General features: G+C 35.9%; 1 protein-coding gene across 1 annotated transcript; it reads right to left on the bottom strand.

The window, feature by feature from the left end:
* Positions 1-787: 787 nt before the first annotated feature.
* LOC140004563 (putative late blight resistance protein homolog R1B-17) lies at positions 788-6,084 on the bottom strand. Its single transcript, XM_072071329.1, has 2 exons — positions 1,486-6,084; positions 788-1,110 (listed from the first exon to the last, which is right to left on the bottom strand). Exon 1 carries the CDS (start codon positions 5,927-5,929, stop codon positions 1,535-1,537), a length of 4,395 nt encoding a protein of 1,464 aa, XP_071927430.1. The 5' UTR covers positions 5,930-6,084; the 3' UTR covers positions 788-1,110; positions 1,486-1,534.
* Between the last annotated feature and the right edge of the window lie 7,520 nt (positions 6,085-13,604).

Below are 13,604 nucleotides of genomic sequence, written 5' to 3'. Positions count from 1 at the left end.
ATATTCCTGGTTTTTTTTTTTTTTTTTTTTTTTTGTGGTACAGGCCCAAACGCCGATTACCTATAAATTAACTCCGGGATCGAAACCCTGCCTACATCCGTATCACCGATTAATTTCTACGAAATGAGCCTTTGGCCCTTCCGTGTGTACCAAACAAAAAATGGAGAAACAATTAAAATTGTCTGATCCAAATCTAGGGTTAAAAGAAAATTCAAGGCGCTTAATACTCGAATTGAGATTGTCTTGGAAGAATTTGTTTTATCTTGGATTAAGGAGACTCTTTCAGAGATTGAAGGTGGTTCTTTCAGAGTATATCTAATTTTGAATACTCTTTCTTAGTTCCCACGTGAAATTTAAAAATTTGATCCCCCAAGACCCAACACAATTGATAGGGCAATTAGCATGGTAATTGTAAAGTAGTACCTAATTCGATTGTCAATCCCTCCTGTGTAATAATGGGATTCTCTATTAAACTAAATAATAATAACAACAACAACAACAATCAAGAAGTTTTGCGATTTAGTATATGTTTTATGCAGGAGTCCAATTAAACATGTCACAGAATCCGGTCCTTATATATCATTAGCTCCTCTACCTTTCAAGGAGAAAAAATCAAGAAGTAAATAGAAACCATACTTCAGCAATGAACAAGTTCGGCTGTGACATAGCCGTAGGAACAGATTGTATGCAATTACATGATCCAAATGGACTTCTCTCTCCAATTCTATTAAATTCTTTCATTTATTCAGTTGTATACTTAGTCATCAAAATAATAAGAAGATGAAAATGATACCAATATACATTCTCATTATAGAGATATTGAAAATAATCAAGTCATACTCATCAAACAAGGGAAACTCAAAAAGTGTTTCAAACACATGGTTTGTAATCTGGCTAAAGCAGAAAAACATAAAATCTCCAAGTTGCCATCACAAGGAAGAAATCAACCAAACATTTTGAATTTACAGACACCCCTGTGAGAACTAATAAATCCCAGATATAACATAATCTAGATGCCCTTTTCCCATCTTCTTCACCTTGATCTAGATGCCGAGAATTCCATCTTCTGCATCTTGAAGAGAGGTCCACTTCTCTTTTCCTGAGGGCCAACTGAAACAAATATTGGCATATTAGTTTAACCAACTACAAGTAATGTAATTAGGTCTTTCAAGTAGATCTTTGTCACAATTGCTCAATAGGACTAACGTTTCCTAGGAACTGCATCTGACCAGTCACAAGTGACTACATAAATTGTTAATCAACAATAGAGCGGTTTCCTTAAGAAAACAGGAAATTGCAGTCATGTGTATAACTGAGTGGTGCGCCATTTCAAAGCAGAAATAAAATGATACAAGACTTAAACCTATTGAAGTTATGATTCAGGAGTAATATAATCATGATTTGAGTGGTGACTAGAACTTACAAAGTGCTGAGGATCCACTAAATTGGTATAGAAAAACTAACAAAAAGATTAAGTTTACACACCTGCAGATAAAATGACGTGCCAAATTTCTATCAGAAGTTAGGGAGGTGATCAGAAATCCATTTCCGAACGATCAATAAGGACCTTCAGCTCATTCCCCATGTCAAGTGATTCCGTCTGAAGCCGTCTCACAGACTTTCCAACAGATCTTGTGCACAATTGTACCTCAATCATCTCCAGAGTGCAGATTTCCCCAAAACCAGAGGGGACCTCCTTCAGCTGCCTGCAACTTCGCAAAATTAAGTGCTGAAGCTGTGGCAGGTGATCACTAGAGGCATTCCATTCAGCAAGGTTTAGACTGTCTAGCTTCAAAAATTTCAGATTAAGGAACTCCCCTTCTTTCATCTCCCATACTTTCCCCTCAAAGGCTTTAGAGAGTAATTTGAGAACCTCAAGGTTGGGCAGCTTTCCAATTTCCGAAATATATGACCATGGTAGGTGAAATTTCGACAGGGTCAACTTTCTGAGATTCAATGGGAAGTCAAATTTACAGGGTAGAGCAATCCTACCAGAATAGAGCAGCTTGAGAGACACGAGCTCCGTCAGAAAATTTAGTTTTGGAAACTGATTGCATTTCTCATTATCATCTGATAATTCAGAAAATGTGCATCTCAGTTTCCGAAGTTTGGGCAACCTCCTCATGATGTTCTCTGTACGTTCACCACAAGAGAGATATGGAGAGGAAAAACTGACCAGATTATGTAATTGAGAAGAACTTTTCCATATGCCATCTTGCAAGCTGAAGGCAGCATGATTAATTACATGGACATGTCTCAACTTTGCCATGCTCCAAATGGTTCTTGGTAATAAAACTCTACCTTTTAGTCCCTTTACAAGCAAGATTTCAAGATTTAGCAGCTCCGATATTGATTCAGGAATACTGTCTATATCACCAGAAAGGGCTAAATACCTCAGACGCACCATAACTTCTATTCCTGTGGGGAAAGCATGGCCCATGTTGATGCATTCCACATCCAAAACTCTCAGAAGCTTAAAGTTGTTCAAAATGGAGGAGATGTCATAAGGACACCATGGACGCATATCGCTGGTGGCAGAGTACAGTAGAGAGCGGACACACGGTCCACAAGGACTGGACATTACAAAATGCTTCCTCTTGGAAAAGATGGACACCCTGCGATTTTCGTATGTCGTGGAATTTGCAGGTAAGCAATAACCGGGATCAACTCCATAATCTAGGTCCTCATAAGTAGGAGGAAAAAGTTCATCATAACCATTTTGCCACTGCAAAAAGTTTTCCTCTTCGCACCTTCGCAGGCATAAGGTGCGCAACATGTCATGAACACGACACGTTTTGACTCCTCCATCCGATCTTCTTTTGGAAGCCATTACTAGGCTTCTACCAATTAGGTCCCTCAAGTACCTCTCTGCAACATCTTCTTTGCTTCCCAGCTGTGTAATTGCTATGAATCCTTCTGCTGCCCATAACCATGTCAACTTCCTAACTGGGATGTCTTTATCCTCCAAAAACACTCCAGTATACAGAAAGCAACGCTTCAAATAGTCAGGTAAATATGTGTAGCTTAGATTTAGGATATCCATGCACCTTGTTTCAGGATCATCAGCAATGCGTGAGCATATATTTTCTGAAACTTGTTTCCACCAGTCAGGTTCCATATCAGTTCTTTTAAGGAGACCAGATATTGCAACAAGTGCAAGCGGGAGTCCACCACAGCTTCTCGAAATTTGTTTTCCAAGTTCCAGTAGTTCATCAGGGCACCCTTCTGTGCCAAACAACTTTTTCTGCAACAATTCCCAGCTCTCATCTTCAGAGAATATACGAAGGGGATGAATAAAATTGTCTTCTTTAATTTTTGCCGCCACATCAAAGTGACGGCTGGTCATCAGTATTCTGCTTCCATTGTTGTCATCTGGAAATGATCTTTTGAAATCATACCATGCCTCAATGCTCCAGATGTCGTCCATAACAATGAGGTACTTATTTCTCTTCAGGCAACGGTACAATTTCATCTCCAGATCTGCATCACTCATTTCTAGGAGGTCATCAGTAAGTTCCACGGTGTCACCTAAAATCTGAAGAAGCAATTCTCTCTTCTGATATGCTTGGGAGACACAACACCATGCTTGAACGTGGAAGTGATAGGTAATTGAAGGATCGTTGTATACCTTCCAGGCTAAAGTTGTCTTTCCGAGTCCAGCCATGCCAACAATTGACACAACATCTAGTTTTCCTGATCCTGCTACAAGTCTATCAATGACCAATTTTTTTTCATCAGCAAGATCAATAACAGCTTCATCAATCTGGGGACTTTCAGCTGGTGATGATGCCCTTGTTGAAGTGGAGAGAACATTATGGATGTTGATGCCCTGTACATTCTTACAGGTTTCTGTTGCCTGAAACTTAATGATTCTGAGATCTTCCACAAGATCAGAAAGCCATAATGGATGATACCATCTCAAACAATCTCCAGCCACAAACAGATGAATGAGATATTCTGCCTCGAGTGTTACTTGTATAATGCATGAAGCAACACTCTTCAATTCCTGATGCTCATTATACTGTTCTTCAATGTACGCGAGGAATGATCTCAAGAACTTTATCTCTTCATGAACAACATGAAATTGATGTTTCACGGAAAGAATAGAATCAGCTTTAGACTTGAGCTGCTCGAAGAGATCTACTAGAAAGAAATCGATGCAGCCTAGTCCTTCCAACTTGGGGAAATTAGATCTTGATAACCTTCGATGAGGTAAGTAAATTTCTTTGATCATTGCATTGACATCCTTCATCTTTTCAACTAACCCCGGCAGCAAATGACTGAATTTCCTCACTGTATCTTCTGTAATTTCATTTTCAAGAAGAGAGTAATAGAAACAAGCTGCATCCCTTGCTACTGACTCTACTTGTGCCAAGATCAATTTCTCATTCTCCTCTAGTGGACCCATTAAATAAGTTCTGCTGACTACCAGCCCCTGATCAAGGCTTTTGATTTGGAGCTTCACATTGACTATCAGACTTGGGTGTTTACTAAGAAGCTCTTCAAAAAGTACCTCTGTCTTCAAAAGTTTAATCTTCTCCAGCAACTTAAGTAGCTCATCTGTGAACTTGTCTTCAGTGATGGATTCGGCAAGAAATGATCGACAAACGGAGTCAGCTTCCCCAGCCACAGGTTTGATATGCAACCAAATCAACTTAGGAACTTTAGTTTCCGCCACAGGTGCATTTCTCTGGTAATCTCGAAAATACTTCAGTTCATTGTGGAAAGAATCAATTTGATGCTCAAGGAACTTTAAACTGCCTCTATGGTTTAGCAGTCGGATCAGGAAGACCTCTGCCCTTAGAAGCTCCATCTTTTCTACCAAACTAAAAAATGCAGGATCGGTGTCCCGTGTTTCCTCTGTATCATGAAATGAATAACCGAAAGATCCAAGCTCGATAATGGTTGCTTTAATCTCCATTAAAGTCAGCTTCACATTATCGTTCCTGTAGAGATCTGACACACAAATGGAATGGACAAAGAATATCAGGTCTTTGAGACTTCTGCGCAAGGTTTCGTATCGATAATACTCCTTAGGAATGAGAAAATAAATATATGCTTTCACCAGATAATGAGGTGATGATATCGAGGAGTGGCATGAACAATAACCGGTAGTTAATTTGAGACACAGCTCTGAAACTTGTGGAGTATTAGGCTTGAACGCCTTTACCAGATCAGAAAGCATGATGATCATCCCCTGGTCCTTGTCTTCATCCATTCGATGAATCCAGCACACATAAGAAAAATGCGCTGCGCGGACAAGCACACCTCCAAAATGAGTCAAGAGATCTCTTTGCAGATTTGGACAAGTACCTTGCATTCCCTCGACATATCTATGGAGACATTTTACCATATCATACATGGTACGAAGTTGTGAGCAGAGGCGGCATAGCAAGTCTCCTTGCCTCCGCACAACACCCAGTAAAGTGTCACAGAAGTTTTCCCAGTTTTCATAATTGTTTAAGGGATGCTGGGATTCAAATGAATGGTTGGATGCAACATATTCATAAGCTACTTCCATTTGTGGCCTAAAAAACATAAGCTTCTGTTGCAACTTAGCAATTGCAATTTCAATCTTTTCATATCTTCCTGCACTCTGATGTGCAACTCTTACATCACTTGTTGCCTCGTCAACTGCAGCTTCAATTTCCAGCACCAGAGACCCCAACCCCTGACCAGCACCGCGCTGCTTATCAGCATTGTTCCAATTTGCCATGTACATCTGAAACATTCCCAACAGTTCTGCTTCTATTCTAACGATCCCAACTTGATCGGTAATAGCAGAACTACGTTCTGTAAAAAAAGTAAAACTTGTACAATCGTCCAACTCCAAAAAGAGAGAATCAAAAACATCAGTGGATGTTCGATTCTTACTCTTAACAGCTTTTTTTCGGTTCTTTTTCTTGACAAGTTTTCCAAAGCACTCCATGGAAAAAGATCCCGAAGCACAAATAGCAAACTTAACAGCTAGCTGAGAAAAACTATTTTAATCTTGCTGGAGTTTCAAGACTGAAAAATAACAGTGGAATTTTGTAAAGAAAATGAATGTTTGAAGAAATTGTTGATTGAGATATTTTTTTGAGCTGGTTAAAGCATCTACATTCACACGTCTACATAAAGATCTACATTATTGCAAAAGGTCGTATTACTAGATGATCAATGACCTTATCTGGCAACTGTAACCAATATCTGTTCAAACTTTTTCGGACGCTTTTTATCATTTCAGATCCCTTTTAGATTGTGGTCTCCTTCTGTCTTAATCATGTCCCTTCTCCATGGACTCGGGGCAAATTTCCTCTTCATCAACAGCGCGTAACTTCTTTTGTTCACCGTGTAACTTTTTTTCCACAGGTTGTATTTTCACAACAGATAGTGGTGGGTCTCACACTTGGCGCGGAAATCGAGTTACCACTTGTTATCTGAGCCGCACATTTTTTTGAGGTCCAATCTGGACCATGAACCGTGCAGGGACGGTCATACTGATGACCGTCCCTGCCCCAAATCCCTTCTCCATTATGTGGTTTGCCAGTCTTTCTGAATTTTTTTTTTGACCTTTCTCAAATTGGCCGCGTTTGTTTGGATAGAGTATTATTTAAAATATTATTTAGAATAATTATTGTAATATTTTTTGTGATGTGATGTATGTGAGATAAAAAGATAATTGAGAATATAAAAATGTGAGTTGGAAAATGTGTTTATGATGTAAATGAAATATTATTTGCGATATTTGTGCCATCCAAACATGTTTTACTCCCACATGTTTAGTTTTTGTACTAAATTGGTTCCTAATTGCATGGTTTGACATGAATACAGTGTTTTTTAAAAAAAATTCTAATTTTAGACAATGTAGATTTTCTTTTTCCTTTTTTCTCCTCACATTTCTTCCATCTTTTATTTTTCTCTGACAAACTGGAATAGGGGTGGAAGTTTTTTAAACCGGACATAGGCACGGAGTTAGTGAATTAAAATTCAACTTTATTCTGTTTGTGCTATTAATGGGTAAAATAGTTGATGACACGTAAATAATTGTGCGCCAGCTTCATTTGTCATAGTAGTTTCATTAAATTATCATGTCTACCTGGTTAACCATTGATGTACTCGAGTAAATTCAAGTCACATAAGAACGCAATAAATAAAATTGAGGGTAAAATACACTTTACTCCCATGTCATTTAGCGCTTTTTCATATAACCCCCTTATAATTTCAAGAGTCATACATAATTCCCTCATAATTTGGATTAAAATGTCAAAATAACGGAATTTGCATTCCATAACGGAGTTAACTAAAATATCAAAATTATCCTTATGTAAAATGAAAAATTATTTATTAACTATGGAGGATTATTTATATATTTTAAAAACCATAAGGGGGTTTTATGGTAAAACACAAAATCATAAGGGGGTTACATGATAAAATATAAAACCATACAGGTGAGAGTGTTATGTATATTATATTTATATCTTTTGGTCAATTTAACCGTTTTAAATTTTAAACAAGGATAATTTTGATATTTTCATGAGTTCCGTTATAAATGATGATTTCTATCATTTTGACACTTTAATCCAAACTATGAGGAAATTATATATAACTTTTAAAACTATAGGAATGTTATGTGACAAATTACTAGACCACAGAGGTGTAAAGTGTATTTTACCCCAAAATTGACTGTACTAATCTTAATTTTCTTGTCTTTTTCGTTTTGCTTTAGAAAAAGTAAGTAATATTAAAGTCATTACCTCACTTCAAGTCTTCGTTTTCGTGTTCTAGGACGAGACATGAAAGTTGAAGCCAAAAAAGGACTCAATTTTAGCACTTTTATCTACTTCTTATCCTAATCCTAAGAGAATAAAAGCGCGAATGGCCTTAGGAACAGTATAATTGGTCCCTATTGATACCTTTAATAGGTGTCCTTTTTATCATTTCATACTTATTGGTGGGACTGCTGGGTTTCGCTGGAGCTGAATTATGCTCACCATGTTAGCAAATTATGTGGTGCTTCTCATATGCTTTTGCCACGTGAATTTTCCGATCCCAGACTCTGAAATGTTACGGTCTGAATTGTCTTTTCCATACAACAGCAGAACGAACAAAAGAAAATATGTGAGTGCAATCCAAACATCTGACAGTAAGTGGTGACTGACTGCCGTCTACAACCTTGTTACCAATGTCACTTCCCAAATTGAACCTCCTCCACTATCACAGACTTTTATGCAGGGGCGGAGCCAGAAAAAAATTTTAGTGGGAGCAAAAATAACACTAAAATTTTTTTTCCACTAAAATTTTTTATCTACTCTTTTTCCAATTTTTTTAAGCAAAAAAAAAAGTCTCATGCATAAAATCACCGTTTCACAAGTTAAAATATTTATCAAATAACTCATTTATTAGTTATTACATTAACTAATCAATTTTTAAATTTCTTTAAAACAGTAATAGTCTCATGCTCTAGAAATATATTTGCAAACAAATTTAAAATAAAATAATAAGAAGTAATTATTTAGAACCTGATTTTGATGGTCTCCTAAAGTTGGTGAAAAGAGCTGCAAAATGTGGCGGATCTAAGTCCTAGAAGATTAATTGATTCTAGTGCAATCTCTAAATAGGATGAAGTGATCAAAAGAAAGAATAACAAGCTTTGGTTGTGGGAAAAAAAATGGTTCTCCTATGTATGTTGGGGAGTGGGGACAACCGAGAGCCAGATGAGGAAAGGGAAATTGGGGAGTAGGGACAAAGGAAGTAAATGATAATTGGATGAAGTAACAAAAAGAAAAAGTAGTTGGCTTGGGTGTGGAAGAAGAGGAGTCGGTTGTGAAGGGAAATGGGGGACCACAGGAGTAAAGGGAACTTGGAGAGTGGGGACCAAAAGAAATGACTGATATAATTGGTATTTAACCCTGTTGGTGGGAAAATGAGAACTAGAGGAAGAAAGTAAATGATATAAATTTTGTGACCCATTCTTTCACATTTTTTCTAAAAAAAATTCTGGAGGCACCTTTAAAATTATATCAAAATTGTAGATGTATTATAGGAAATTAAGGGGGGCAATGGGGGCCCGTGCCCCCACTTTAAATCCGCCCTGCTTTTATGATTTATTTTTGAATTTTCTTTATTTTCCCATCTATTGTTGAATTGAATATTCAACAGAAGATGAATTATGATTTCATATTTTTTTGCCTTTTTTCCTTATAAAAAGTTCGATTTTTAAGCTTGATTTGTATCGATTTTTTTCCCCTATAAAAAATTCCTAACTCTCTTTGTGTAATTTTTCATGTATTAGCTCAACGATAATAACAAATATCATGAAGAACTACGATGATTAATGATGTTGAATCATAAAGTATTAGTGTGAAAGTATCTATAGAAAGACTCTTATGTATGTAAATATAACAGTTTATCATTAACCTATATAATCGCTATTTCTATTTAACTTTAATGTGTTCAACTACAGTAATACTGTGTTTTCAATTTATCATGACTCTTTTGAACACATATCAATTGTCATATGTGGGCAACCTGGCGCCTTGCGCAAGGCCCGAATTAACTAGTACTCTTAAAGAGTTGATGGTTCCTTAATGCACCTCTGAAAGTTATATATAGATTATTGCGTTCGAAACTTCTTTTACTACAACTTAGTGACCTAGGAACATGGAGAATGGTTAAGGTACAATTCGTTATATCCATCATGATATTAATTAGTATATATACTACGGGTTGAATATCAAAAACCCCGAGAAAATTCCCAAATCATGGTAGCTACTTATTGAAATTAATTTTTTTAGATGCGAAGGTTATAAAAAATGTACTTAGTAAATGCGTTTTAAAAAAAAATGCATTCGTTAAATGCAACGTTCAAAAGTTTATGCCTAAACGAATCAAAACTCAAAAGGTCACATTTAGGGAATGCTACTTTTGCAAAAAGCTACATTTGCTGAATATGCATTTCATTATTTGGGAATTGTTTGAACAACATTGCCCACTGAGAATTATTCTTAAAAACTGTCACTCTTTGGTAATTCACTTCAAAAACCCCCTATTGTATTGTAAATGTTCAACTTACCTCCTTATAATTTAAGCCCTTGTAGTTTGTAGGTTTTTTGAAATTATGGAAAAAAATCATTAAAAATAATGTTCGCAAGCAAAACACCACCATTTCCCCATACAAATAAATATGTTCAATACCAAAAATACCTTTGTGGCTTTGAGAATTTTCATCTTACTTCCTTAGATTTAAAAACTTACAATATAGCCTCATGTGGTTTATAAGTCTTTGAAATGCTGCTCGCTTTTATGAATCAACAATGGCGGACCCAAGATTTTAGTTTAGGTGGGGCGAAAGATCAATAATATAATACCAAAACAAATTCTGTAGAAAGTAAAGCATACTAAATAAAAAATAAAAGCTCAATAGGCTATAAATAGAAATAAGAAACTTTTAAAAAATAAAGACAAAATATAAAGAAAAATGTGAAAATTCAACTCTGTACCATTGTATTTACGATGAATGTGAGGTGTTCAAAACTATGATTGAAACTTTTTCAGTTTATGTGATGATCCCACCTCTCCTTAGAGTGAATCCAAGGGTTTGATGGACCGTCTGTCCAACTCTCACCGGGACTCACTCACTAGCATTCTCGAAAATAGTAAGGTTCTCAAATCAACCATAATTCAACTTCATTTACAAGTCAAAAGTGAAATGTAGCTTTACATTGCCAAATATCCCAAATATATTAAATCCATAAAAGTACAAGTACAAGGAACTTATACACACTAGATCACGCTTAGTTGCTCCAGACCTCCACTTCCTGTAAGGAAAACAAAACTAAAGGAATGAGTTAAAAGTCCAGTGAGGTTCCTAAACAAGCAATCAGGTAAGGAAACCATGGAAACATTACATTTAACAATTTGCATACTTTCCACAGTAATATCCAGTCATTCAAGAAATAAATATTCAATTATTGGAAGGATACGTGCTCACTTGGACCCATTCATTCATTCAGTCATTCAGTCTCCAACCATTTCCCTTATTCCTCCGATATTTAAAAACCTTTAACAGTGAAAACTCATTCAGTGTTCATGTCATTCATTCATTGATTTCTTTGTATTGAATTCATTGGCCAGTTCTCTACCAAACTTTGTGGTAATACTCGAGTATACCAAACATTGTCTCAGGGTCATCAGCCGCCCGACCGAGTCCGCTTCTGGCTCGAATCGACTGACAACAAAGGGCAAGGGCTCAGTTCAGCTAAAAGGTTTACATTCATGCACAAGTAGCATTCAATCATTGAAAATTCACTTTTGCGTGGGTCGAGTGTGATAAAGTACACACTCGCCCATCAAAAATCCATTTAACAATCATTAGAAAGCATTTAACATTTAGGTAACATTCACAACATTCCACATAATCATTTAAAGCACACACATGCAAGGAATACTCACCTTTTAAAGCAGACCAAAGCTAAACGTTCGACTCCGAGTCGTGCTAGTTTCCACCGTTAAACCCTAAAAGTAACCAAGACAAGATGTCATGGTCCGATCATTTAAAACTTAGGTTAATAAGATGCTCACTTTAGCCTTACTCATGAGCCATACGCCTATCTAGAATCAGCCCCTCAAAACACAAACTCAAAGACAAATTTAAAAGCCAATCAAAGAATGTCCAAGTATATTCTAGGACTATGAAGTATACTTGTTTAAGGCTACAAAACCATCCAAAATCATAGCAATTAAAGTTTAAAACCTAGAAAAGTTTTCTCAAAGTTTTTCAAGTTCCACTCAATTCATTTGACAAAATTTCCAGCTTTGGCGGCATTCTTTGAAAAAGTATAACTTGAGTTCCGTAGGTTGAACAATCACAAAACTTGCACCATTAGAAAATAGACTCAAAGTACTAATAGACTTTAGAAGACATCTTCATGAAATTCAATTCATAGGTTAGTCAAATTTTCAATTCAAAATCACTGCTGTCTCATGTGTAAAACAGAACAGTCATGGTTTTTCAAGAAACTTTGTAAATTTTCTGGTATTTATAGGAGTTGAACCAACCCCTGATTTTTACACGGTTAAAATATCTATGAATCTAGTTTCAAATGCAATAAACGGAACTCAATTTAGAATTTTTTACACCAAGATATAATAGATTTTCAAGACTACTTGAAGTCTCTTGCGGAAAAATTTCAGCAGTACTTCCTTTGTGTTTACTAATTTTTTCAGCCATTTCAAGGCTACATTTTCTTCTCAAATCAACCCACTCAACCCCACAAGACAGCCACAAATCAAGTTCATAAGGTATAGGATACATAGAGTACTTATTTTAGCCACAAACTAGCTATAATCAACATATACCTAAGCTGGAAAATTTTCTATCAAGGCTGAAATTTCACAACTAAAGTTAGGAAGTCCTATTTTGAAGCTAAAATTTCATACCAAAGATAGAAATCTTCATATCTCAACTTTCATATCCAAATCAAAGCTAGAAACTCCTAATTCATGGCTGGACAATATAACTAAAAGCTGAAAAATTCCAATAACAACACAAATCCGTAAAACCAGCCACAATACTTCTATATTCAAGTCATATGCCTACTTAAATGCAAGATTAAAGGGAAAAAGTAGTTCCTTACCAAGATTACCTTCAATTCCTAAGGAGAGTAGCAAATCACAGCTTTCTTCCCTCAAAATGACACCACACCAAGCTTCTTCCTTCCTTGTTGCATCCTTCTATGGATGGATTTAGGGTTTAAGGTTGATTTCCCCACAAAATCAAGATGGAACTTGAAGAAATTTTCTCTACTCTCTAATTTCAGCCATGACAAGAAAAAATGAGAGAAAGCTTGGCCAAAAGAAAGATCAGAAGGAAAGAAAGCTTTCTTAGTCAACATGTTAGAATTTATATGATAGTTAGAATTTTTTTTTGTTATCTTTGATTTCTTATGTAACATGTACAGTGCTATCTTAATTGCTGCTTTAAAGCTGCCTCTGCATGTCCCTACCCCCTATGCCCATGCTGAGAATCAACAATCTTCACCATCGGCTTCCTTTGACAATCATGAAATCTGTATTGACATCTCAAACCCCAATCCTGCCACCCCTCAATTGGTTGAGAAGACATAAGAAATATGTTTTGCATATATTGCTTGGCTATGCCAACAAAATAGATAATTTAAATCCCTATAATCGATGTAACAATATTCAATTACAGAATTTAAAATTGGATAAATTACATTTTATCTATCTGTAATTTAGTATTTTTATACACAAGCTCCCTATGATTTCAAAAATTATAGATAACCCCTCATGATGTGAATTAAAGTATCAAAGTAACAGAATTTGAATTCCATAATGGAGTCAACTGAAATGTCAAAAATATCCTTATATAAAGTCGAAAATTATTTATTAACCACAGGGAGTTATGTATATATTTTTAAAATCATAAGGGGGTTATATGGTAAAACACTAAACTATAAGGGATTTATATAATAAAATATAAAATCATACGGGATTAGAGTGTCATGTATTATGTTAATATATTTTGGTCATTTCAGTTATTTTAGTTTTTAAACAAGGGCAATTTTGACATTTTCATAGGTTGCGCTATGAATGATCATTTT

Source organism: Coffea arabica, chromosome 11c (assembly GCF_036785885.1).
Source record: "Coffea arabica cultivar ET-39 chromosome 11c, Coffea Arabica ET-39 HiFi, whole genome shotgun sequence".
Classification (NCBI taxonomy): Eukaryota; Viridiplantae; Streptophyta; class Magnoliopsida; order Gentianales; family Rubiaceae; genus Coffea; species Coffea arabica.
This window is presented reverse-complemented; position numbering and strand designations above follow the sequence as displayed.